This window comes from Hippopotamus amphibius, chromosome 6, assembly GCF_030028045.1.
Source record: "Hippopotamus amphibius kiboko isolate mHipAmp2 chromosome 6, mHipAmp2.hap2, whole genome shotgun sequence".
Taxonomy (NCBI): Eukaryota; Metazoa; Chordata; class Mammalia; order Artiodactyla; family Hippopotamidae; genus Hippopotamus; species Hippopotamus amphibius.
The window spans coordinates 23,576,645-23,602,510 of record NC_080191.1 but is presented as its reverse complement, the minus strand read 5'-3'; the positions used below and the strand labels follow the sequence as shown (position 1 = coordinate 23,602,510).

The following is a 25,866-nucleotide window of genomic DNA, read 5'->3' as shown; positions in this document are numbered from 1 at the left end:
AACATTAGTTCTATGCTGTTTTGTTAAGGTTATTTTTCAGATCTGTGGTATGTCGTTATAGTTTAACAACCAAAAGTTTACAGTGGCCTTACAGTAGTCTTCAAATGTATGACTTAATTATTTGATTACAAGGTTGTGCTCTTTCAGTAAGAGTTCCGATGGTAAAAATAAAACCCTACTTTACCTAGAAGTAGGTAAGAGGTCATTTGTTTCATTTATTTCAGCTTAAATTATGTGGCTTTTAAAATAATTTATATTTTCAGTTCTTTCTTGCCATGTTAGCTCATTCAGTGCCTTTCCCCACTTGGTCTTATCTTACAGACCAGTGCTTCCCAAAGATTGATCCTTAAACTAGCAGAATCATTATCACCTGAGAACTTAGAAGCACATATTCTCAGCTAGAAACTCTGGATGATTCTATTCTGCACACTACAGTTTGAGAACCACTGTTCTAAACCGGTGGAACTTATTTGTCTATAACCATTGCACTCTGGTGGACATTAAGCAAAAACTTTCCAGCTTTAAGCTTAAACAAAGATAGTGTCTTTGTAAGATAATTCTAATTAATCTCAGGAATGGCAAATGGAAGCCTCTGTTTTAATTTCTGACAATGTGCTTATAGTTGTTTGAAGCTGTTGGAAAATACTGGAGGATGCATGTTTTAAAAACATTGAGAATGACTTTCAGCATCTCCTTAAGATTTTATACTCTCTGTATAAAATGTCAAAAATTTTTCCCTTTGGATATTATAAAGGTGTCCCCCAAATTTAAGAAACTAAAATCAATTGCTACATTATATGTATAGTTGTATTTGGACTTTCATGGAACTGGAGTATAATTTAATAAACATTACCTTTTCTACCTGACAGTTCATTCTAATTCAGAAAAGAAGGCTACTCTGAGCTTAGATCTTTGTTAGAACTATGCTTGTATTTGTTAGATCAGTAGTTTAGTGGAAGGAAAAAAACCAAAGGTGTGATAAAGTAGCAGTTGTGAAATAAGAAATGGAAGGTATAAAACTTGGTCCAACAAGGGCCACAGTTCTGAGTTACCAGCCTTTAGCTTCAGTGAGAAGTGCTGACCAACTTTCTGTATTCTGAAATCTTACTGTCAATGTGTATTCTAACTGTTTTTAGTGCAGAAATCCTGGTATTTATAGTTCTTTGGTTTGTCCACATGTGTTTAGTTTGTATTTAGTTATATAAAAATTTAGATTCTTTGAGAAATATTGTAGAAGTGGGTGTGTAATTTCATGCTTTTTCATTGAATGTTGGGTCATAATAACGCTAATATTGAAGGGTAAGCTATGCTTTTTAAAAAAATGGATTCAAGCTGAGATCGTTCCATGAGAGATAAGGGAAGAAGGTGTATCTATATTAGTAATCCCAAAGATTCATGTATATTGAGACATTATACAGTTGACCCTTGAAGAACAAGGGGGTCGGGGTGCTGACTCCTGTGCAGTTGAAAATCTGCATATGACTGACTTCCCAAAAGCATAAATACTAATAGCCTTCATGATAACATAAACAGTCAGTTAACATATTTTGTATATGTATATCTACATGTATTTTATACATTCATGACATACCTAACTTTTTCTTAATTTTTAAAAATATTTCTAGACTGCAGTTCATGTGCAAGTTTTTTAGGTTGTTGCAAATCTCCAGAAAAATTTTCCAATATGATTATTGAAAAAAATCTGTATGTAAGTGGACCCACAATTCAAACCCTTGTTATTTAAGGATCAACTGTAATTTAAAACACATAAGAATCAGTTACCCCTAATCCTTTGATGTTGTAGTTAAAGCACTGTTTTGTAGAAGTGTCTCTATCATCTCTTCTTGGAATGTACAGTTGACCCTTGAACAACACAGGTTTGAACTTCTATGTGGGTTTTTTTCGGTAAATAGTCACTGCATTGCTACACAACTCACAGTTGGTTGAATCTGCAGATGCAGAATCGTGGATATGGAGGACAGACTGTAAAGTTAAACTCAGGTTTTCAATTATATGAGGGTCTACACCCCAACCCTGGTGTTGTTCAAGGGTCAGCTGTTTATGTGTGCATATATCTATATAAACATACACATATATAGATGTACACATGTGTAACATACAAATAAAATAAGTATATATAATACATGTATATATAATTTAAGTGTGTGTGTGTGTAGCTGGAACCCAGCTCTTAGTTTCTCTCCTTTGCTTCTTTTGGGAGGTATTAATGCCTAGAGTGGTACTTACTCAACAAGTAGAAACAAAATTTATTTCAAGCTCAATTAAAGAACAGATTTCAGTACTTTAGTATGCAGCTGTTAGAACTTCAAGAAAGTCTTATAAGTAAACTCATACCAGATTGTGAGCCACAAGGAAGATTCTACATTAGAGACAATTGTCCTGCAGGGTTCTTTGGCTCAGAGTTTATATTTACTACAGTTTTACTCATAAAGTTGTCTTGTATATTTTATGAAAAATTTCTTGGGTTAATATGATATTTAACTTGAAATTGCCTTTTATTGTGTTAAATTTCTTTTCTCCCCAAAATAATCATTACAGATTAACTGGAATTGGTTCTTTTCAGCTTTATAAGCAATCCATAAATGTTGAAACATGCACTTATTCTGTATTATTTCCTTTCTCAACCTACAAGATGAATGCAGAATTGGGGTTTGTTACCTAGTCTTTTAATCTTTTAGAAATATTTTAATGTCAAACTTTTTATTATGATATATTCTCTAAGCTCTATTTAACTATGTATTTTAGGATATTGGTGCAGGAAAAGGCAAATACTATGCTGTCAATTTTCCAATGAGAGATGGTATAGATGATGAATCATATGGGCAGATATTTAAGCCTGTAAGTATTACTAAGTTCAAAAATGAAAAGGAATTCTGAGCTGTTTTTGAGAGATGCTAACATCTGCTACCTTGCACCTAGATTATCTCAAAAGTGATGGAGATGTATCAACCTAGTGCTGTGGTGCTGCAGTGTGGTGCAGACTCACTCTCTGGTGACAGACTTGGCTGCTTCAATTTGACAGTCAAAGGTAAGCAATTTGAAGGGTGATATTCCAGGAAAAAAATTTTTTTTCTTCCTGAGAACTTCCCATGAAAGTTGTCATTGTAATTTTTACCTGCTATTTTAACATGGAACCATATGTTTTGTGTTTTTTATGGGTTTTTGTCATATGTATGTATGTATTTGGAATTGATTTTTATAACTACTTTTAATCTAGTTTCAGTAAATTAGGTCTTGTATTTTTATCAAATTTATGTATACATTCATACATGAGTAGTTTTATAAGGCTGTCACAATACCAACCAAGGCAGCAATTTTCTTCTTTTTTTTAAACTTTGTGTGTTTATTTATTCCAGTTTTATTGAGATGTTGTTGGCATAAAGCACCGTGTAAGCTTAAGGTGTACAACACAATGATTTGACTTCAATATCATGATTTCAGCATCATGAAATGATTAACACAGTAGGTTTAGAGAACACTCATCACCTCCTATAGATACAACATTAAAGAAATAGGTTAAAAAATACATTTTTTTCTTTGTGATGAGAACTCTTAGGATTTACTCTCTTTAACAACCTTCATTTATAACATAACAGCAATTTAATTATCTTTATTGTGTTGTACATCATTTCATCCCTAATACTTATCTTGTAACTGAAAGTTTGTACCTTATGACTGTCTTCATCTAATCTCCCCTCCCCCCCACTCCTTGCCTCTGGTAATCACAAACCTGATATCTTTTTCTATGAGTTTGTTGTTTTTAAAATATAATTGACCTACAACATTATTTTAGTTCCTGGTCCACAACATTGTGGTTTGATATTTTTCTACATTTCAAAATGATCACCATAAGTCTAGTTGTCATCTGTCATCATAAAAATATATTACTGTTGACTATATTCCCCACACTGTACATTTCATACTTGTGACTCATTTATCTTATAACTCAATGTTTGTACCTCTTAATCTCCCTCATCTATTGCTCTCTGCCCCTCTGGCAACCATCTGTTTGATCTCGATATCTACATAACTGCTTCTGTTTAGTTATGTTTGTTCATTTGTTTTGTTTTTTAGATTCCACATATTGCACGTAGCATAATTTTTAACATTTTTGGTTGATTCTTTTGTTGCTTACCTTTCTTTAAATAACAGGCAAGCTTTGTTTTTTTCTTTTCTTTTCTTTTCTTTTTCTTTTTTTTTTTTTTTTTTTGCCGTGCCATGTGGCTTGTGGGATCTTAGTTCCCCGAGCAGGGATTGAACCCAGGCCCTTGCCGGTGAGTATGGAGTCCTAACCACTGGCCCACTAGAGAATTCCCCAAGCTTTATTATTTTTAACTTTTAATTTTAACCTTGTATATTCACTTTCCATTGTGAAAGAAGAGGGAATCACCACTTTCTTCCCAACACATGCATACGCCCTTCCAATATCTCCATTGTTGTAATTTAAATCTGGTATTTAGGCCCGAAGTTTGGTTGTGGTATTCAGTGTTTATGGCATCACCAACAACAGTAAAGCATGTTTCAGCTTACTCAGTTTTCCCCTTTTGCATAACTTGTTTTTCCTGTTCAATTTTGTCATTTCCTTAGTTTTCTCCTTACTCATTAATAAATTGCCGATGTCTATAAATAGTTCATTATATTCAGATGGATCACGTGTTCTATCAGTTTTACCTTCTTGAAGAACAGCCTTCTGACTTGTTCCTGTTTAGGTGACTTTCCTTTGTAGATCTGGTAGAACATCAAGCTATTTTTGCTTCAAAGTGTTGAAATCAACATTTGATAGAGGTCAAGACCAAAGTAAAGATCACCATTATGGAATGAACTGCTAGGTTATAATAATAAATCTGAAAATTTATTTAATAAATTCTTAAAGTTTATTATGTGTGGGTTAGTTGTGATTTATCATGGATATTGTACATGATTTTGGAGTTGTTTTCCTTGTGAACTTTTAGGTAACAAGTTCATGTTCTGCTTTGAATACTCTCATAAAATGTGGTGAGTTCTCAAGTAGAACTTTTTCCAGAACAACTGTTGGCCTAAATGGAAATTAATAACTGAATACAAATATTAAAGGCTATTTTGTTTGATGTTACGATAGCTCCTATGCCAGGCAGCATTAGAATTATGATGTAATCAATCTATTCTGCTTATATTAGGTTGAACAATTTGAAATTAATTGCTCCTTTTCTTGCTAGGTCAAAAGTGGCCAAAAAACAGCAGTTTCATATTGTTGGGCTTAATGTGCTGATAACCATATGTTTCTTCAAAATAGATATGATCTTCTTAAAATCTACTTAATGTACTCTTAAGATGTGTATTAACTTGTCAGTTTTCTTAAGTTTTTAAAAGTTACTAATGCCTTTGTACGTACAAAAGTAATAGCTTTCATAATCACAGACTACAGCATTTTACTCATACTATAAATCTAACATTATATTTCAACTGATTGAGAGAATGTCAGTTCTATAAAGCATATAAAGATATTTGCAATCCCAAATTTCAAACTGGATTCCAAGCTTTCTCCACTGCCAGCTTCAATTCACTTTTCTCAGGTCTGCTAAAGTCAGTTTACCTCTTGATCATCTCCTTTCTATCTTCTTTTATATTGTTACTGTTGTGTTTTCCCAGTCTTCATTTTTGTAAATTTTAGCCTTTAAAAAATCCCTTTATAATCATTTTTATCAGGTTTTGAGATGAAAGAAAAATAAATGTCGTTGTTTAACCAGCTGTCTTTATTGTTATCTTTGACTGTTTGTTTGTTTCATCTTTAAAAATACCCAAATGGTTTTCCTCTATTATGAGAAGCCTGCATTTTTGTAATTTCAGTAATAACAGTTGAGTTGTGAATCTTACAATGTAACTGTTGAAGAATGCTTAATGAAAATGCTCACAGTATAGTCGTACATGAAGAAGACATATTAAACTTTTAAAAGTTAACTCAAAAAGAATTGGAAAGGAATATTCAAAAAACTATCTTTGGGGACTTCCTAGGTGACACAGTGGTTAAGAATATGGCTGCCAATGCAGGGGACACGGGTTGGAACCCTGATCCAGGAAGATCCCACATGCCGCGGAGCAACTAAGCCTGTGCGCCACAAGTATTGAGCCTGCGCTTTAGAGCCCTTGAGCCACAGCTGTTGAGCCCATGTGCTGCAACTACTGAAGCCCATGAGCCTAGAGCCTGTGCTCTGCAAAACAAGGGAAGCCACAGCAATAAGGAGCCTACGCAACGCAACGAAGAGTAGCCCCAGCTCGCTGCAACTAGACAAAGGCGGTGTGCAGCAATGAAGACCCAACGTAGCCAATAAATAAATAAATAATAAAAATTAAAAAGAAAACTGTCTTTGGTTGAGAGAATTTTAGGTAGTTTTTTCTTTGTACTTTTTGATTTTCCTAAAATATTATTCAACATACATCAATTTCTTCTGTAATTGAAGAATTTTTTTCTTGCTTTAAACATTGACTTATGTTCCTGAATGACGATAATGTAAGAAGTTACTAGTAACTCGCAATTGATTATTGAACTGTGACATCCAAAGGAGATTTTTTTTTAAAGATTTATTTTATTATTTATTTATTTATGTATGTATGTATTGGCTACGTTGGGTCTTTGTTGCTGTGCACGGGGTTTCTCTAGTTGTGGTGAGCAGGGGCTACGCTTCATTGTGGTGTGAGGGTTTCTCATTGTGGTGGCTTCTCTTGTTGCGGAGCATGGGCTCTAGGCATGAGGGCTTCAGTAGTTGTGGCATGTGGGCTCAGTAGCTGTGGCTCACAGGCTCTAGAGCGCAGGCTTAGTAGTTGTGGCGTGTGGGCTTAGTTGCTCAATGGCATGTGGGATCTTCTCGGCCCAGGGCTCGAACCTGTGTCCCCTGCATTGGCAGACGGGTTCTTAACCACTGTACCACCAGGGAAGCCCTGGGGATATTTTGTTTTTATGTTAGGTTTACTTTATATTGAAATTTCTATGCATAGAAATTTGTTAAATTTTTTAATTATAATTTTATTATTTTAGATAAGTTAAGAAAAGTGTCCATAATACCACTACCTAATGATAACCTATAGTTAAACCTGTATAGCTTTACATAATTTTTCTGTCCACGTCTGTGGAGGAAAGTAGTAACAAAAAATCTGTTTAGGTTAGATTGTACTTAATGTTTGATTGTAACCTCATTTATTTTTTCCCCCAGGTAACCTTATGTGAACATAATAGCTTCATATCACATTAATAAAATGTGTTATATTTTAATCTTAAGATAATTGTATATTTGACTTCTCTATCAGGGACAGTTGCTAACATAGCCAATTGTGTTTTATTGTGTTTTGTATATCATTGTGTAAAAGGTGTTTGATAAAAGTTTTAGACTAGAAATGTTCTTGAAATTTTTACATATTCTTTTTTAAATATTTAGAAAAGCCATTTTGGTTGAATAAAATTTTGTTTATAATTTTTATCTTTTTAAAATTTATTTTTCCAACTGTTACAATGTGCAAATGTATTGTTACCCAAATCTTCTTTGTCTTAGGTCATGCTAAATGTGTAGAAGTTGTAAAAACTTTCAATTTACCGTTACTGATGCTTGGGGGAGGTGGATACACAATTCGCAATGTTGCTCGATGTTGGACATATGAGACTGCAGTTGCCCTTGATTGTGAGATTCCCAATGGTAAGTGTTCTTATTATACTGTCTTTATTGGATGAACTGTAAATTTATAGAAAAAGATGGTTAGGTCATTAGAATTGATTCCATAACCATGTAAATAGGAGAGCAGTCACATAATGAATTAATTTTGTGTTCACTTTTAAACATTTTCTCTGGAAATATTTCACAACTTGAATCTGAATTTTGTGTGTTCATTTTAATATGTAACTTTATTTCATTGTTTTTATTAGAATTACCATATAACGATTACTTCGAGTATTTTGGACCAGATTTCAAACTGCATATTAGTCCTTCAAACATGACAAACCAGAACACTCCAGAATATATGGAAAAGATAAAGTAAGACCACCATTGAATTGATTTGATAAAACATTTCATCTTGATAGGGCTTTAGGAGCTCTTAGAGGGCCAAGTGCAGTAGGTCATTTTAGCTTTATACATAACATATTTCCTTTGTCTTTGTCGAAAGTATTTGAAACCTTAAGATTATTGATTTCTTTAATTTTGTAAAATAATGGAAAATTTATGGGAGTCATAGCTCAAAAATATTTCCATTTTCTGTTAGTTAAAATGGGCTTTTAAATTGAAAGGGGCACTAAATTTTATATTTTCTTGCTTTACGTGAAAGTGAAATTTATTTTCATTGGAACATTTTGATAAAATCTTCAAGAACGAAGTGTTTAGAGAGACATTGTAGTACACTGGCCTGGGTTTGTGTCCTCTCTTTACCGCACACTAGCTCCATGACTTTTGGCAAGTTAATTTGCCTTTGTGCTTATATTTCCTCATCCTTGAAATGAGGGATGAAATAGTATCTACCTTGTAAATTTTGAGAATTAAATGGGTTAATAATATGTAAAGTATCAGTGCTTGGTAAATGTTACTATTTTAATTCATAGGTTAAGCTAGATAAAAGATGGAATTTTTTTGCTTAATGTTCCTCTTACATTTAAAAGGAACTTAAAAGAATAATTTTTTCTAATAACTGTGCATGTTGTAATTTAGACAGCGTTTATTTGAAAATTTACGCATGTTGCCTCACGCACCTGGTGTCCAAATGCAAGCTATTCCAGAGGATGCAGTTCATGAAGACAGTGGAGATGAAGATGGAGAAGACCCAGACAAGAGAATTTCTAGTAAGATAGTCCCTTGATATGTATTCTGTTACATTTTTCTGGTTTATTAAAAGACCACTACAAATTGAAAGTTTTGGTGGTCCAAGAACTTCACATGTTTTCATCATGAGTACAGTATCATTACTGTCTTTATTTTCTACCATTTTTTTAATCTTACTTAGATTTAATTTCCTATGCCTCAAAGCCTGATTTGAGTATCAGTGATATCAGTTTATTTGACTACATAAGTTTCCACAAATTAACCACTTTCGTAGAGTGAGTTGAATAACATTAAGCACCTTCTGTTTGATTCTGCAGTCTAATTCCACTTAATATGCTTTATAGGTTTATAGCATAATGGTATGCTATCATGGTATGGATGTTCTAACATACTTGGTGTTAATGATATATTTTATTTTCTCTACTTCTCCTCTCAGCTCTGAATTAAAAGATTACTTTTTGTTTGAAGACATCATTCCCACTTCCTATCAGGAAAACACAATTTTTTTCCTCCAAAGTTGTTTTTTTTTTAAATGAGATTTGCAAATGTTTTTCATATTTCTTTGAATTATTTCTTCCTAGATTAAAGCTAAATTTTCAGTATTTAGCAAGCCATGCATTCAGTTCTAATCTTAAAGTCTGTTATCCTTCCTTTTAATGTGGTGACTGGCTAGTTCTTTTGTAGAGGGGTGCACTTAACAATTGTAAAACATGTGACTGCTTTTGTCAAAACGTTTACTAAAAATCTTTAATGTATCAGTTCGAGCATCAGACAAACGGATAGCTTGTGATGAAGAATTCTCAGATTCTGAGGACGAAGGAGAAGGAGGTCGTAGAAATGTAGCTGATCATAAGAAAGGAGCAAAGAAAGCTAGAATCGAAGAAGACAAGAAGGAAACGGAGGACAAAAAAACAGGTGAGATTTATTTTTTGATAAATGTTTTAGTTGTAAGTTTTTGAAAGCTATACTGCAGTTTTTGTCATTTACACAAGTCAGTTACACAAGTATTAGAGGGAGGTGAGTGTTAAGTAGGTGACTCCCTCCCGCCATGTAAGTTCCTTTAATTAGAGCTTTCTAAATGTTATTCATCACATTTGCTTTTATAATAATATGGGAAACTATCTCTTCTTGGCAACATGGGCTTAAAATAGTGAACATTGCACTGTGATATAGATTGGGTAAGATAGAGGACAAAGTGGTTATAGATCCATATGTAGCCTGTGAGCAGAGCTGAAATTCTAAGATAATTTGTAACTACCTGTAAGTTTATTTGATGGGAATAAAACACAAAAGAAGAGTCACATTATCTATCCTTAGACCAGTTTTTACCATTTTCAAAAAGCTCAAGGGATAGACTTTGTTCAGAAATTAATTGAAGGAAACATAGAAGCTGCGGAAAGATGGGAAGGGATTTGGGAGCTGGGTTGGGAGGAGATAATACTTTTTGATGTCTAAATTTTAAAAATTCTGTGTCAGTTTGTTTGTTGAGAAAATAGATGCTTTAGGGCATTGAATTTGCTACCAGAATGTGTTGTCTTTTATCTGAGTTTCTAGAGCACTTACACATACTTTGGTCATTTTATTTAACACATTGTATTATAGTATCTCATTAGGGACTTTAAATAATCTCTCTGCTAGATTGAGCTGCTCATGGATAGAGAATGCAATATCTTTAAGTATCTGTATTCTTGCACTTGGTCCATTTCCTGATGGATACCTCATACCTATATGCAAATAAACTGTTGGGCACAGGTTTTAGTTGACCTGTGAATTTTGACCCTGTAGCATGTGGAAAACTGATTGAGAGATCCTGGTCCAGCATCCTTTTCCTATCATATTGAAGTTATGTGAGTAAGCTGGCTCTCATGTTCTTTTTTATTAGAGAGTTAGGAATCCGTAGCATGCCTGACAAATCTAGTTCTGTTCTTGTTCGTGGATTGACTCCTCTGTAGGCTACTGTTCTCTATCTACCATTTTATAATTTTAACTTCCCAATGTATTACAATGATGGCTCCAGTCTGCTCTTGTGTACTGACTGACAACCAGAAATTCCAGCTATGATTGAGGTAAGGACTTAGCTTTAGCTGTAGGATTTTTCTAGTATTTTTCTTTTCTCTTACTCTCAGTTTGTCTTGTCTGGTTTTTTGTTTGTTTTCCTTTTTGGTGTTTCTTCTTGTTTTTAAATCTTTATCTTTTCTATGCTTTTTCTTCCAAACAGGAAAGTGAGTGCACTAGGGTGCTTATCTTTCATTGCTGTTTTGGCTAAAAATGAGAGTACCTTTTGATCTGGCTTAATGGCCTGATGGTGGATTAATATCATAGTAGTTCCTAAATACTTTTGTTGCTGATATTAATTGATACTTAAATATTTTTAAATTTGGTAATGAAGTTCTTATAGGGTCTTGCATTTGTTAAATCTTGCAGCCTACAGGTAAAAGAAATATCACCATAAAAAACATTTTTAAAAAATCTATAGTTCGAAACCTGAAGTTGGGAACGCTTCTTTTCTCTTCCTCCCTCCCCCTTTCCCATTTGGCACTTTGGATTACTTAAGTTTGCATATCCAAAATTAAGCCAGAACAAATGTCATAATAACCATATTGCCATGTGTTTGTATTATAATCAGTGCCTCACAACTTTGGTTCATTTGCTTATTTAAAGAAAAAATTTAGCACATTTGGGCTAATTTGTTTCAGTGATCTTGAATAGGTAGTGTTGCTTTTCCCGTTTTGTTGATTTTTATTAAAGTGGTAAAGTTTCATTACTTACATAGTGAGGGTTAAAAACTCATGGTTATATAAGCAATAGAATTTAGCTTCTGTTTTGTCTCTGGCCTTATCTAATTCTATCCCTTTCTGACAATACCCCAGCCACATTGGTCTTTCACTTCTTCCTTCCAAACTTATTCCTTCTTGCCTCAAAGTCCTTTTAAGTTTTCCCTCTGTTCAACATACTTCTCCCATTTTCCCACCCAAAGGCTATTTGCTCTTCAGAATGCCTCTCAAACATCACTTCTTCGTCCGTCGTAGCCTTTCCTGATCTCCCACAATGCCGTGTTCGTGTCTGTAGGCTGAACTTCTTCAACAGCGCACATCCTGACTGTAATGCTATGATCCCATAGAATAAATCTTCCCAAAGGCAGGGCTACGATGCTGCATTGACACCTGACTCTATCATTTAGTGCAGCACCTAACACAGCTTATTTAGTTACCGATTTCATGAATAATAAGATTGTATATGGCAGTTTTTTATATTTTAAGTAAGATATATTTTAAAATAAAAGGTATACCTTTTATGTTTCAAAATACGTGTTAATCTCTTCCAAATTTTTGTTTTTAGATGTTAAGGAAGAAGATAAATCCAAGGACAATAGTGGTGAAAAAACAGATACCAAAGGGTAAACTATATTCTTTATCTAGTAATTTTTATGTACTATAAAAATAATGAGCACATTTACTGGGGTTGGGGTGGGTGTACATGCATACTTTTGAGAAGTACTACAATCAACCTAGAGATGCTCCGAATTTTAATCTGTAATAGTGCATAAGATGTTAATATATCTTGACCATTAGTTTATATGTCATCTATTTTTGCAGCTTGCCTTTAAAGAATTACAAAGACAATCAGTTTTGTAACTGAATATAGATCAGTTTAAATTCTTGAACATAATTTATCTGAGCTTTGTTTTGCTATTAACTTTTTATAGGCGCTTGTGATCTTTCATGGTGCTCATTACTGTATGCGTGATTTTTTAGTGTTGTGAGACAGGTAAATTTAAGAAGCACTGGGCTAGCATAGCATAATTTTTTTAAAAATAGTAATTGAGGTTTTTATTGTCAGAAAGCATGTAAATGCTTGGCCACACATAATTTTGTGCTAGCCTTCATAGGATGACTTAGAATAGGTTGTAAGACCACTAGAAAGATCAAGGCAGTCAGTACTCCAAAAACACTCAAGGCATTATCAGCTTATGTGTTTCTTGGCATGAGCCTATATAGGACTGATCAATAGGTTGGTGCATTTAAACTGAGATTATGCTGGTTTTAATATTTCATGTTGCCTCTTTTAACAGAGCCAAATCAGAACAGCTCAGCAACCCTTGAATTTGAGAGTCACTGCTTTCAGAAACAATAAAAAAGTGAGAAAATATTGGGAAGAAAATTGTTTTGTTTTTGAAGACTTCTGGTTTCATTTTATACTACTTTGGCATGGACTGTATTTATTTTCAAAATGGCTTTTGTTTTTGTTTTTGTTTTTCCTGGCAAGTTTTATTGTGAATTTTCTAATTATGAAGCAAAATTTCTTTTCTCCACCATGCTTTACATGATAGTATTTAAAATTGATGTGTTATTATGTCAAAAAACTGATCTATTAAAGAAGTAATTGGCCTTTCTGAGCTGATTTTTCCATCTTTTGTAATTATCTTTATTAAAAAATTGTACTTGGATTGTCTTTTGTCTGTTTTTTACAACATGGAGCCTTTTTTCATAGGCCAATGACATGACTTTCTGTAAAAATAGAATACGCTAGAGGTGGAAGATACTGATTACAAATTCAGAGACATCCATAAATGTTTCTTCGGGAAATTACTATATTTACAGTAATTATTTCTTAATGCAGTAAGCGTTCTACTATCTTGTCCTCTATAGGTTAACCAGTCAGTGTTGGTGAAGATTGATATCTCATTATCAGAATTTATCTCTGAAATTAATGATACAAGCTATGCAGTTGATACATAGGGATTATCTTTGAGCGGAACCAAAGATTCTCAAAAACTGGAAATGGAGATTCTGAGTTGAGAGAAGAAATCCATAATCAGAAAAGGAAACCATAGCTTCCATAGTGAGCTATATGTGACTCTTTTGCCAACCCCTACACTATATACCAAGTAGACAAGAAACTGTATGGTTGTGTTTGACCAGAACTTTCCCATGTTTATACTGAGGCTAAGATAAAACCTGCTGTTTAGACAAAACCTGGTTCTTGTACTGCATCCGCATGGTACCCAGGTTCCACTATTAAACCCAGGTTTCCAGACCAAGGAGATCAACACTTCAAAGTCGTTTATCATTCACTTTATTGAGTGTCTACCCATTTTAAGGCTTTGAGCATGCAACTGAACATAAGGAGAAAATTCCTGCTCCTACAGCTTACATTCTAGCGATAGAAAGTAGACAAATGGAGTAAGTTCTACTAAGATATACAAAGGAGAAAGTAAAATGTTTCAGAAACTTGCCAGAATCAGTGAAATCTCTCTTTTTGCCAAGCCCAAATTGATTATTTTGAGATAAAAATTATAGAATGCTGGACAACAGGTCAGTCAAAAATGTTTCTCTAAAAGCCCGTGTTAAGAATTACTTCAGACATTCGGAAAAGCACCTGGACTTCTGTAATGAACAGCCATTTTCCCACCTGTATTTAACAGATGTTTCACTTCTGCCATATTTGGTTGAAGCTTTTTTTTTCTTTTCTTTAAATAAATTATGCAGAAGAAGTTGAAGCCCTCCTTATCCACTTTGCGGTTTAATTCCCCTCCCACTCTTCAGAAGTAACCATATCCATGTTTTTACTCTTGTTGCATATTTGTTGGCAAATAAACCCTTATGGCATTAGGAATTGTGGAATTCAGTCCTTCATTAGTGAAATAGTGACATGCGTTTAGTGTTTGTGAAACACGTGAATGGTATTGCATATGTACACTTCTATAACTTGCTTCTTTACATTTTAGTTAAGCCTGTTGAACAAGTAGAGCTCATTTTAACTGCTCTGTACTAATGTTCTGTAATAAGGACATACCAAAAATTTGTTTCAATAGTGAGCCTCCTTGGTCACATTTAAGTTTTGTTTTCCTATTTACAAGAAGAAGCGTTTATATAAAACTGAGGCCTCAAGAGAATAATATAAAACAAGCAAGTTTGGCCAGGTGACTTGGTACAATATTAATATACAGAAACCAGCAGCTGTTCATATATCTAAACAACAGCCAGAAGATCTGTTGGAAAAAGGAAGATCCCATTTACGATAGCAATAACAGACTTCTAGAAATAAAAGTGTAAAGAAGCTATGGTTCTGGTGTATAGTGAAAAAGATCATAATACAGGATGTATAAGTAGTACATTTGGAAATTAATATTGGATAAAAACATTTCAAATTGATGAGGAAAGAGAGTATTCCTTAAGTGGTATTGGGATAATGGGTAGCCAGATGGGAAAAAAGTTTTATGTCTTCCATCAGAAGAATCAGATTAGTTGGAAGGGAAAATTAAGTACTAGAAACCATAAGGGACTTTTGAGAAAGTACTAGGCCTTTCTAAGTATGACACCAAACCCAAACTATAAATGAAGCGATACTTGACTAAAAGATTCTGTAGGCTACCAACTTCTAATTGAGAAAAATGACAAATGGGGTGGGGAGTGTGCAGAATTGCAACTTGTCACAGTTCAAGAGGCTAATATCTAAAGCTAGTAAAAGTTTTTTTTAAGGCATGAAGGATGTGGAGAGTTAACGGGAAAAAATGCAAATAATTCTTAAGTATGAAAAGATCTTTAATCTTAATTTAGAAGATGCAAGTTAAAAGCTATGAAGATATTTTTAAATTTTTTAACCTAATTTTTTAAGCCTATCATAAATTTAAAGAATAGCTGTTGGTAAGAGTTGAGGAAGTTATGTTTTGCAGTAGGTTGTGTAAGTCCGTATGACCCCTTGAGCTTAATTTGACATTCTATATCAAAATCAATCTGATTTAAAATTTCATTTTGGAAAATTTAGTATACTTTATGTGCAATATGACTTTGAGAAGTCTTCATTATGTAACATTGCTTAAAGTAATAAGATTAAAATGGCCTAAATGTTCAAAAGAGATGGGCATTGAATGATACTTAAGAAAGAATACTGTACAGCCATAACTAAGAAGTATGAGAACTACATACTATATATATGGAAAGACCTTCAAGACACATCAAGTGAAAAGAGGAAGACTTGGGACACATGACATACTACATTTTGTGTAAAATGAAAGAAAAATATACGAAATTACTTGATTACACAAATAATATCTAGGAAAGATCATGAAACTGGTAGCATTGAAGCCTTGGCTGCTTTCATGGGGATTTGAATGCTGGACCATGTGCATATACAGATTTTTTTGTTTTTAGTTATTGTTGGAGTATAGTTGATTTACAATGTTGCATTAGTTTCAGGTGTACAGCAAAATGATTCAGATATATATAGATAAATAGATATAGATACCCTTTTCCAGATTCTTTTCCATTATAGGTTATTAGAAAATACTGAATATAGTACCCTGTGCTGTACATAGGCCCTTGTTGTTTACCTATTTTATGTATGGTGTATTTGTTAATCCCAAACTCCTAATTCCCTGCTATCCCCTTTGGTAACCATAGTTGGTTATCTATCTCTGTGAGTTTTTCTGTTTTGTAAAGTTCATTTGTGTCATTTTTTTTTTAGATTCCACATATAAGATATATTTGTCTTTCTCTATCTGACTTACTTCACTTAGTACCATAATCTCTAGGTCCATCCATGTTGCTGCAAATGACATTATTTCATTCTTTTTTTATGGTTGAGTAATATTCCATTGTATACATGCACCACATCTTTATCCATTCATTTATCGACAGACATTTAGGTTACTTCCATGTCTTGGCTGTTGTAAATAGTGCTGCAGTGAACATTGAGGTGTGTGTATCTTTCAAATTACAGTTTTCTCCAGATATATGTCAAGGAGTGAGATCACACAATCATATGGTAACTATTTTTAGTTTTTTAAGGAACCTCTGTACTGTTCTCCATGGTGGCTGCACCAATTTACATTTCCACCAACAGTGCAGGAGGGTTCCCTTTTCTCCACACCCTCTCCAACATTTGTCATCTGTAGACTTTTTAAGGATGGCCATTCTGATGGGTATGAGGTGATACCTCATTGTAGATTTGATTTGCATTCTCTAATAATTATGATGTTGAGCATTTTTTCATGTACCATCTGTACGTTTTCTTTGGAGAAATGTCTAGATTTTCTGCCCATTTTTTTTTTAATTTTATTTATTTATTTATTATTTTTTGGGGGTACACCGAGTTCAATCATCTGTTTTTATACACATATCTCCATATTCCCTCCCTCCCTCGACTCCCCCCCCACCCTCCCTCAAGTCCCCCCCACCCTCCCCGTCCCAGTCCTCTAAGGCATCTTCCATCCTCGAGTTGAACTCCCTTTGTTATACAACAACTTCCCACTGGCTATCTGTTTTACAGTTGGTAGTATATATATGTCTGTGCTACTCTCTCGCTTCGTCTCAGTTTCCCCTTCACCCCCCACCCCCTCCCATACCTCGAGTTCTCCAGTCCATTCTCTGTATCTGCGTCCTTGTTCTTGTCACTGAGTTCATCAGTACCATTTTTAGATTCCGTATATGTGAGTTAGCATACAATATTTGTCCTTCTCTTTCTGACTTACTTCACTCTGTATGACAGATTGTAGTTCTATCCACCTCATTACATATAGCTCCATCTCATCCCTTTTTATAGCTGAGTAATATTCCATTGTGTATATATGCCACATCTTCTTTATCCATTCATTTGTTGATGTCTGCCCATGTTTTGATTGGGTTGTTTGGTTTTTGTTTTTGTTTTTTTCTTTTATATTGAGCTGGATGAGCTGTTTGTATTTTTTTTTTTTTTTTTTGGAAATTAATGCCTTGTAGTACCATCATTTGCAAATATTTTCTCCCAGTCCATAGGTTGTCTTTTTGTTTTGTTTATGGTTTCCTTTGCTGTGCAAAAGCTTTTAAGTTTATTTAGGTCCCATTTGTTTATTTTTGCTTTTATTTCAATTACTTTAAAAGATGGATTCAAAAAAATATTGCTGCAATTTATGTCAAAGAGTGTTCTGCCTATGTTGTCTTCTAGAAGTTTTATAGTATCTGGTCTTACATTTAGGACTTTAATCAATTTTGAATTTATTTTTGTATATGGTGTTAGAGAATGTTCTAATTTCATTTTTTTTTTTTTTACATGTAGCTGTCCAGTTTTCCCAGCATCACTTACTGAAGAGACTGTCTTTTCTCCATTGTATGTTCTTATCTCCTTTGTCCTAGATTAATTGACCATAAGTACGTGAGTTTAATTCTGGGCTTTCTATCCTGTTCCGTTGGTGTATATGTATTTTTTTATGCCAATACTATACTGTTTTGTAGTATAGTCAAGTCAGGGTGCCTGATTCCTCCAGCTCCATTCTTTCTCAAGATTGTTTTGGCTATTTGGGGTCTTTTGTGTTTCCATACAAATTTTAAAGTTATTTGTTCTAGTTCTTTGAAAAATGCCAATGGTAATTTGATAGAGATTGCATTGAGTCTGTAGATTGCTTTGGGTAATATGGTCATTTTAACAATATTAATTCTTCCAATCGAAGAACATGGTATATCCTTCTATCTGTGTCATCTCCAATTTCTTTCATTAGTGTCTTATAATTTTCAGAGTACAGGTCTTTCACCTCCTTAGGTAGGTTTATTCCTAGGTATTTTATTCTTTTTAATGGAATGGTAAATGGGATTGTTTCCTTAATTTCTCTTTCTAATAGTTCATTGTTAGTGTATAGAAATGCAACAGATTTCTGTATATTAATTTTCTGTCCAGCAACTTTGCCAAATTCATTGATGAACTCTAGTAGTTTTCTGGTAGTATCTAGGATTTTTTATGTATAGTATCATGTCATCTGCAAACAGTGACAGTCTTACTTCTTTTCCAATTTGGATTCCTTTTATTTCTTTTTCTTCTCTGATTCTGTGGCTAGGACTTCCAAAACTATGTTGAATAACAGTGGTGAGAGCGGGCATCCTTGTCTTGTTCCTGATCTTGGAGGAAATGCTTTCAGGTTTTTAACCGTTGAGTATGACGTTAAATGTGAGTTTGTCATATATGGCCTTTATTATGTTGAGGTATGTCCCCTCTGCCCACTTCTGAAGAGTTTTTTTTTAACATAAATGGATGTTGAATTTTATCAAAAGCTTTTTCTGCATCTATTGAGGTGATTGTAGGGTTTTTATTCTTCAATTTTTAATATGTAAATTTTAAAATTAATTCTTAATTTAAAAAATGTGAGCAGATAATTTCTGGTCAAAGGAATGGAAATTTTATACAACCTTACAGCTTTCTTTTTCTTTTCTCAAATTATCCTTTGCAATGACCTGCAGATTCATGCAGTTCAGTGTTGCTGGGACATTAGTGACTACCTTAGTTTCATTTCTTCCCAAGAAAAGGGAGATTTGCTATGTGGCTAAAAGCCCTAACACCAACGATAAGATATGTAAGTCATCTGAAGAATCATGTGGTCCTGATGGGGGTAAAGTAGCTATCAACCATCACTATCATTTCATTTTTTTTAAAATGGCACTTTAAAACTAAGACCTTAAAGGGGGAAGGCGGGGGGTGGGGGTGGGGGGCGTGGCAGTGGGGAGTGGTGGTGGTTTGTGGTGGGATGAATTGGGAGATTGGGATTGCCATGTATATACATTACTAATGAGAAAAACAATATCAAATTGTACACTTTAAATATATGCAGTTTGTTGTATGTCAATTATATCTCAATAAAAGTTCTTAAAACAATAAACTAAGACCTCAACTCAGCAAGGGGAGAGGTGGACGCCCTTTAATGGAGTTAACGAAGATGTTGCTGTATTCTCGGTTTTTCTCATTTCCTTGTGTGGGTGAAAGCTTCTTCCAAATCCCATTGGTACTATAAGGTAATTATATAATTACCGAAGCTATTAGCATTCTGTCAATAGGAGATTCTCTGCAGTTCTTCCATTGAAGTAATTTACCTGCATCTTATGGTTTCTGTGGCTTTAGTAAAATTAACTACTAGAGATTCTCTGATACCTGGGGTTCACAGCATTTCTTATTTATATTGTGGCATAAATGACATGGATTTCCAAGGTTTTAAGTGAAAACTTCAATTTGTATGCTATCACAAGTAATAAGTTTCAGTAGCTTAAAGATCCTTTTTTCTTCTCCACAATCTTATGAAACTTACTACCTTCTCTGTGCCTCAACTGCTTCTTAATTTAAAATGCAGCAGATGATGATAGTCCTCACCTCATTAAGGTTGTTGTGAGGACAGAGTCGATACACAGTTAATGCTCAGTGAGTGTTAACTACTGCTGTTGTTATGTCAGGTAAAGGGAGATAGATGCGGCCAGAATGGTGAGAGAAGTCTTAAATCTTCAAGTGTTATTTAGACATCGAATGAATTGCTTTTGAGCCTTCTGTTGCAGTTTAATGTTTGCTAGTATCAAACTACTAGGCCATGGTGAATAGAGAAGAAATCTGAGAACTGATTTCAGCAAGGAAGCTATTAACATTCAGGAAATTTAGGGGGATCTTAATGCCCCTGCAATTTACTTGAGGATAATCTGTCAAGCAAAATGGTTGTGAATGGATTATGGAAAAAATGCAACTATTAAATTGTTGTTGGCTATTTACGTGAGTAGCAATGTTAATGTGAAGAAATAATGCTCAGAAGGGTTACAATATTTAGAAGCTACTCAACAGTTGCTGCATTTCCTCCATCTTACCACAAGATGGCAGAGGTTCCATTGTTTAAATTTTTTTTTCTATGATTTGTGCTTTTTTCTCCTGTAATCACTTGGTAATCCATTTATCAAGCAGAGTAACACTCATTAACAGGTTCTCTTGAGTGCAGTATTGGACTTGATACTATTTGAACTACAATGTGGTTTATTGATTTGGGTTTTTCTTTAAGTAGAACAACTATAACACTGATTCCTGAGCTTTACATCCATAAAACACAGTAAAGTGCATCTAAGTAGTAAATGTTACTTGTGACTTTTCTAGTCAAAAGTAGAATGGAAATGAATATTAGAGCCAGACTAGCTTTCCATTTTGGCTGGGAATGGAATCATTTAAAATATACAGCAGAAAAGGAGAATTGAAATTTATTTCTAAGAAATGTATCTCAGTATAGTGAAGGGACACTGCACTCTTGTTCCACAACTTCTGTAACTAAACTAAGTACCTGACCTCTTTGATCTTTGAAATTATGAAATTTTGCAGTTGTGATTAGGATTATTAGAAAGTTCTGGGGAATAAATTATAAAGGAGAGCTGAGTTCTTGATTAAATTGTTATTTGCTCTTTATTTAATAAATGTTTACTCTGAATGTTGAGGAAATAGGTACAAATTAATTATTTCTAAAATAGCATGAATAGTAAAATTCTGAATCAGTACATTTTTTTGCCAGGCCCACCTTGTAACCAATGGTATGTGTTTAAGAGTGAGTTCAACAAAGTAATGATTGAAATCTTTTTTTTTTTATTAATTTTTACTTTTTGGCTGCATTGGGTTTTCATTGCTGCGTGCGGGCTTTCTCTAGTTGCGGAGAGCAGGGACTGCTCTTCGTTACAGTGCATGGGCTTCTCATGGCAGTGGCTTCTCTGGATGTAGAGCATGGGCTCTAGGTGCCCGGACTTCGGTAGCTGTGGCTCGGGGGTCTCAGTAGTTGTGGCTCACGGGCTCTAGAGCGCAGGCTCAGTAGTTGCGGAACATGGGCTTAGTTCCTCTGCAGCATGTGGAATCTTCCCGGACCAGGAATTGAACCCGTGTCCCCTGCATTGACAGGCGGATTCTTAACCACTGAGCCACTGAGCCACCAGGGAAGTCCCAGTAATGATTGAAATCTAAGACTCTAGTCTCTCTCGAGTTAGGAATTTTGGTTTTATTGATAAATCAGAAGCTTCTATCTTCTCTCATGTATGCTTTAACTAGTTATCTTTTTTGTTTCTTTAGAAATCAACATTTCAAGAGTGACCTCCAATCACGTGGCATATACTTAATTGCCTGATGTGCAGGTAAAACTCTTCAATAAACAGGCAAATATAGAGAAGCAGTTCCTAAGTTAAAAGACAAATTCTCAAAATTGCTTCTGCTTAACATACACGAACAAAAGGCCATTGAGTTCTGGGCAACTAATAAACTGAATGTTTGACTTAAGAGATAAGAGTTTCTCCTTTTACCTTTTTAAATTGCACTTTTGCTGTGTCCCTAGGTGAGAAAAGCACTTCAAAAATCTCCTCATTCTGTAGTCTAGTGGGAAAGTTCAAACTTGGGTTGCCTTTGATTAGATTCTAGATGGGATTGAGGTGCTTAAGGGCACCCTTGTGTGCTCCTGTGGTGGATAACAGCCTCCCAGGTACAAGAACTGGAGATCTACATCTCATCAGCCTTTCAGATGTTATACTCTTTTTTTTTTTTTAAGGTTTTAAAATATATTTCTTGTAAAATCAACATCCTAATAACATGGCTAAGCTGGTACAGCTGGTGACTCGGAGGCAACCCCACCCTCGGCCTCTGGGCTGCAGACCAGCTGCAAAGGTCCCTGGACCACTGGCCCAACCACCCCAAGGCTAAGAGGCAGCAGTTTGAATGTCACATGTTGCAGAGTCCCATCTTGATCTCACTTTCTGGCAGAACGCGACGTCCTGGGAGAGGGGCCTAAAATTTTGCAGGCAGCCCCCAGGGATGCGTGGCACTGTGGATGTGGGTGACTCTGTTGATGTGGAGGCCGCTGATGGCGTTCAGGAACAAGAGGAAGGAGGCCGTGAACTCGCTCCAGAACATCAGGGTGAGGCCCATGAACGTGACCTGATTCCTGAGAAGGATCAGGAAGCTCAGGAGGCCCCCGAAGGAGAGCATGAACGAGAGGAGGAAGAGGGTGGAGCCCACGGCCCACTTGTGCCTCGATTTGGGGTCCTCACACAGCTGGGACACCATGAGGAGCTCCAGGCCAAAGATGTCAACCACTATGGCCACGGTGGCCACACTGCGGGCCATGGCCGTGCCCGAGGCCAGCCCAGGCACATGGGCCTGATTCAGGTCTCGGAAGCAGTGCAGCTCAGTCTGGTTAGAGGTGGTGCAGAGGTGCCACAGCCCAAAGAGGCGGTCATCGGCCAGGAGCCAGTGGCCATCACAGATGGAGATGGAGGAGAGGACCATGGCCAGGGAGGCAGACAGGATGATGAGGGCCCGGATGGGGGATTCAGAGAAGGACCGGCGGGGCCTCCTTTGGGCCAGCAGCTTCTGGGTCTGCACGTGGGCGGCTGTCATCCTGCGCCGGGGCTCGGCCGCGCGCTCCCGACTAGCTCCGGACGGGTTCCCTCCAGGCTCCCTCGAGCAGCTCTGCATCAGATGTTATACTCTTAAATGCGCTAAATTAGAATTTCCATAGGATCAGCCTGAAATGGACATACAGTATTTTCCAGGAAAAGATTTTCTCTACAATCTGAAGTTCAAACTACTACTAGCTATCATCCTCCCCATCAGTCAATTGCAAATAAAATTTCTTTCAGGGGAATTTAAAAAAGAAAATATTTTTAGACATTAACTTGTATAGTTGATGTTTACATGTACTAGGCTTAGATGTAATTTCTGTGCTATTCCCTTTTGATGGTGAGTATGTTTTTGAAATCTGTAAACCAAATTAATACGTGATACATCTTTAAGTAAATGGTAAAGCGTTGAGGTTTCTTAATTTAATGACAGCCAGTGCCATCCTGTTGCTAGAGTTAGACAGAAAACTCTGTAAGTTCATTTTTTTCAGATCTATTTATGACTATGGTGGGCAATAAATCTCATTTCCCAGATATGCACCATGGATCCTAAAAGTTTTTTAAGGGTAAACAACCTCATCTTGTAGCTTCTTTGTGCTTCTTACTTGACCGGTTCAAAATACCATCATCACTTAGAGCAGTAACAGGTAAAGAACAGTGCGCTGGAAACCATAAATACGGAGTTAGCCCCAGCCTTTACATTATGTAGCTTTGCTTTGGCCAAGTCATTTAAATCCCTATGCCTCTGTTTGCTAATCTGTAAAACTGGTCAGGTAACAGCTGACAAATAACCATGCTTTTCCACCACTTCTTTTCTTTTATCTGTGGCAGATATCACAAATTGATCATTGTTTTCTGGCCTTAAAATCCTTCTCAACTCAGATTGCCATTACAGTTAATCAGAACTGGCATTAAAGATGAAATGCTTTTGCCATCCCTGTGTTGAAGGCTCTTTCAAGTCCAAAATTAACAGCATGCTTTTATGTCTTTTTGCATAATAGGTATGCAATGTATTTCTTGGTTATTGAATGTAATATACTTACTAGAAATTCTTTTTTAAACATTAATCTTTCCCTCCTATCTAAACATTTGCCCAAAGAGGTTAATTTTTAAAATTTTAAATCAGTTCATTATACCAAAAATTGCTATTGGAAAAATATCACAAAGGTCACAGAGACCAAAGATTCCCTGTGCCAGGGTCTAATTAGGAGAGAAAAACCACAGTGTAATTTGAACATGAAAAGTTTAATATAATTATTAATTACAACAGGACTGGAGTAATGAAGGATTGCCTAGTGAAAAATAATGTTAAAAAATCAATAAATAAATACGACAATAAATAACAGATATAAGGAGACCCCACTACTCCTAGGGCTGAGAGAGATTATCCAAAGAAGAGCCCACCACCCCAACCCTAGACTGAGATTCAGACTCTGGAGAGGACACTTCATGGCTCTCTGCATAGCAGAGAAGTCACTGGCGATTGCACGGGTGGAAACCCGCTCTGTAACACTTGCTGGAAACTCTCCCTCTAAGGTGCTGGGGAGGTACTGCTGACCATTGTGTGATGGGGCCAAGCACTAGAGAACCGATCGGTGATGCAGGAGCCAGGAGCTGGAGAAGCCATTCACGCTGCAAGGACCTGCTGAGAAGAGCACAGCAGAACCAGAGAAGAGAAGCCCGTCCTCCTCTAGCACCCTCTACTGACAAAGCTTGGTATTGTGCCAGCTGACCAAGTAGAGGTGTTTAAAGAGTCAACTCTAATATTGTAGTGCTGGCAATGAAAGATCTATTTGGAACTGAGAGGAAATAAACTCATAATTGGCCTGTTCCTCTTCCCAAAGGACTCTTTGGTGTTAGCAGTTTTGTGCAACGGAGTAGTAAATCATCAATCATTCTCTCTCTGGGCTCAGTAGGCTAGACCTGAGTCACTTTTGCCTTGCCCACCTAGAAGCAAATCCACTCTTCCTGCAAAACTATCCAAATCTCTCTCAGCCACTATCACTACCAGTTGGTTTCCTCTTTACTGCTTTTTGAAACTTTGCTAGTCATTGCCTAACACAGGTTCCTGAGTGAAGGTTACAATAATGAACCTGTCTAGTCTTGGGGTATGAGCACTAGGAAGGTGAACTTCTTGATGTATGCCATATGGAACGCAGGGAACTCTATAAACAAAACTTGTTTTAGAACACTTACTGAAGCCAGGTAACATTGGAGTAATTGTGACTACTTATGCTTCATAAAGCTACATAAGGTAGTATAAAGATCACCACTTACTATCTTCGTGGCCTTGGAGAAGTTTCCTAAACTCTCTGAGCCTCAGTTTCCTCATCTGTAAAATGGGAATAATATCAATTTCAGATAGATATAAAGATTAAATGAAATATGAGTTTATCTCTGATCCTCCTTATATTAAAAAGGAGCAAAAACTAAATCCAGAAGGAGAATGGAAGTGGATATTACAGCAGAAAAGAAAAATGATCATTTTGGAAAGTTACAGAAATTAGTGATTGGAACCAACTCCGGCAAAGGAAAAAGTCAGGAAGCAGTCAGTTCCTTGCCAGAATTCCAGAAAGGCATAGAATGGGAAGCACCATTGAAAGCTGCAACGCTAACTGGAAATGAAAATTGGAAGATTGGTGACATCTTTAAGAGGATCAGCTGGATCTCTAAATACCTTTCCCTACGCTGAGAAGCCTGGCATGCACCACCCCCTGCTCCACCCCAATAGAAGAGTTACCCTCTGCAGAAGTTGAACCAGATTAGCTCTGGGCTCAGAGACACAAGACCTGAGGGAACACCCTGAGAAAAGGAAAGCTTTCATGCTGAACTGTGAGACCCTACTGTGTCTCAGTATAGACTTGTGAACTGTGAGACCCTACTGTGTCTCAGTATAGACTTTTTGTGTTTATATTCTTGGAATTCATTGA

General features: G+C 35.7%; 2 protein-coding genes across 2 annotated transcripts in view; one reads left to right on the top strand and one right to left on the bottom strand.

The window, feature by feature from the left end:
• The window catches only part of HDAC2 (histone deacetylase 2), a 30,899-nt gene extending 17,649 nt beyond the window's left edge, over nucleotides 1-13,250 (top strand). Inside the window, exons 7-14 of the mRNA XM_057739914.1 lie at nucleotides 2,767-2,859; nucleotides 2,941-3,049; nucleotides 7,545-7,685; nucleotides 7,913-8,021; nucleotides 8,688-8,818; nucleotides 9,558-9,713; nucleotides 12,138-12,195; nucleotides 12,871-13,250. Coding sequence (XP_057595897.1) covers nucleotides 2,767-2,859; nucleotides 2,941-3,049; nucleotides 7,545-7,685; nucleotides 7,913-8,021; nucleotides 8,688-8,818; nucleotides 9,558-9,713; nucleotides 12,138-12,195; nucleotides 12,871-12,901 — 828 coding nt within the window. The 3' untranslated portion in view covers nucleotides 12,902-13,250. The remainder of the gene's footprint in view (nucleotides 1-2,766; nucleotides 2,860-2,940; nucleotides 3,050-7,544; nucleotides 7,686-7,912; nucleotides 8,022-8,687; nucleotides 8,819-9,557; nucleotides 9,714-12,137; nucleotides 12,196-12,870) is intronic.
• Nucleotides 13,251-22,322: 9,072 nt separating this feature from the next.
• On the bottom strand, nucleotides 22,323-22,934 carry LOC130854793 (voltage-dependent calcium channel gamma-like subunit). Its single transcript, XM_057737644.1, has one exon. It carries the CDS (start codon nucleotides 22,932-22,934, stop codon nucleotides 22,323-22,325), a length of 612 nt encoding a protein of 203 aa, XP_057593627.1.
• Between the last annotated feature and the right edge of the window lie 2,932 nt (nucleotides 22,935-25,866).

Bases quoted from the DNA above. Each gene is read 5' to 3' on its own strand.
- LOC130854793 (XM_057737644.1), bottom strand. From the start codon at position 22,934: ATGACAGCCGCCCACGTGCAGACCCAGAAGCTGCTGGCCCAAAGGAGG.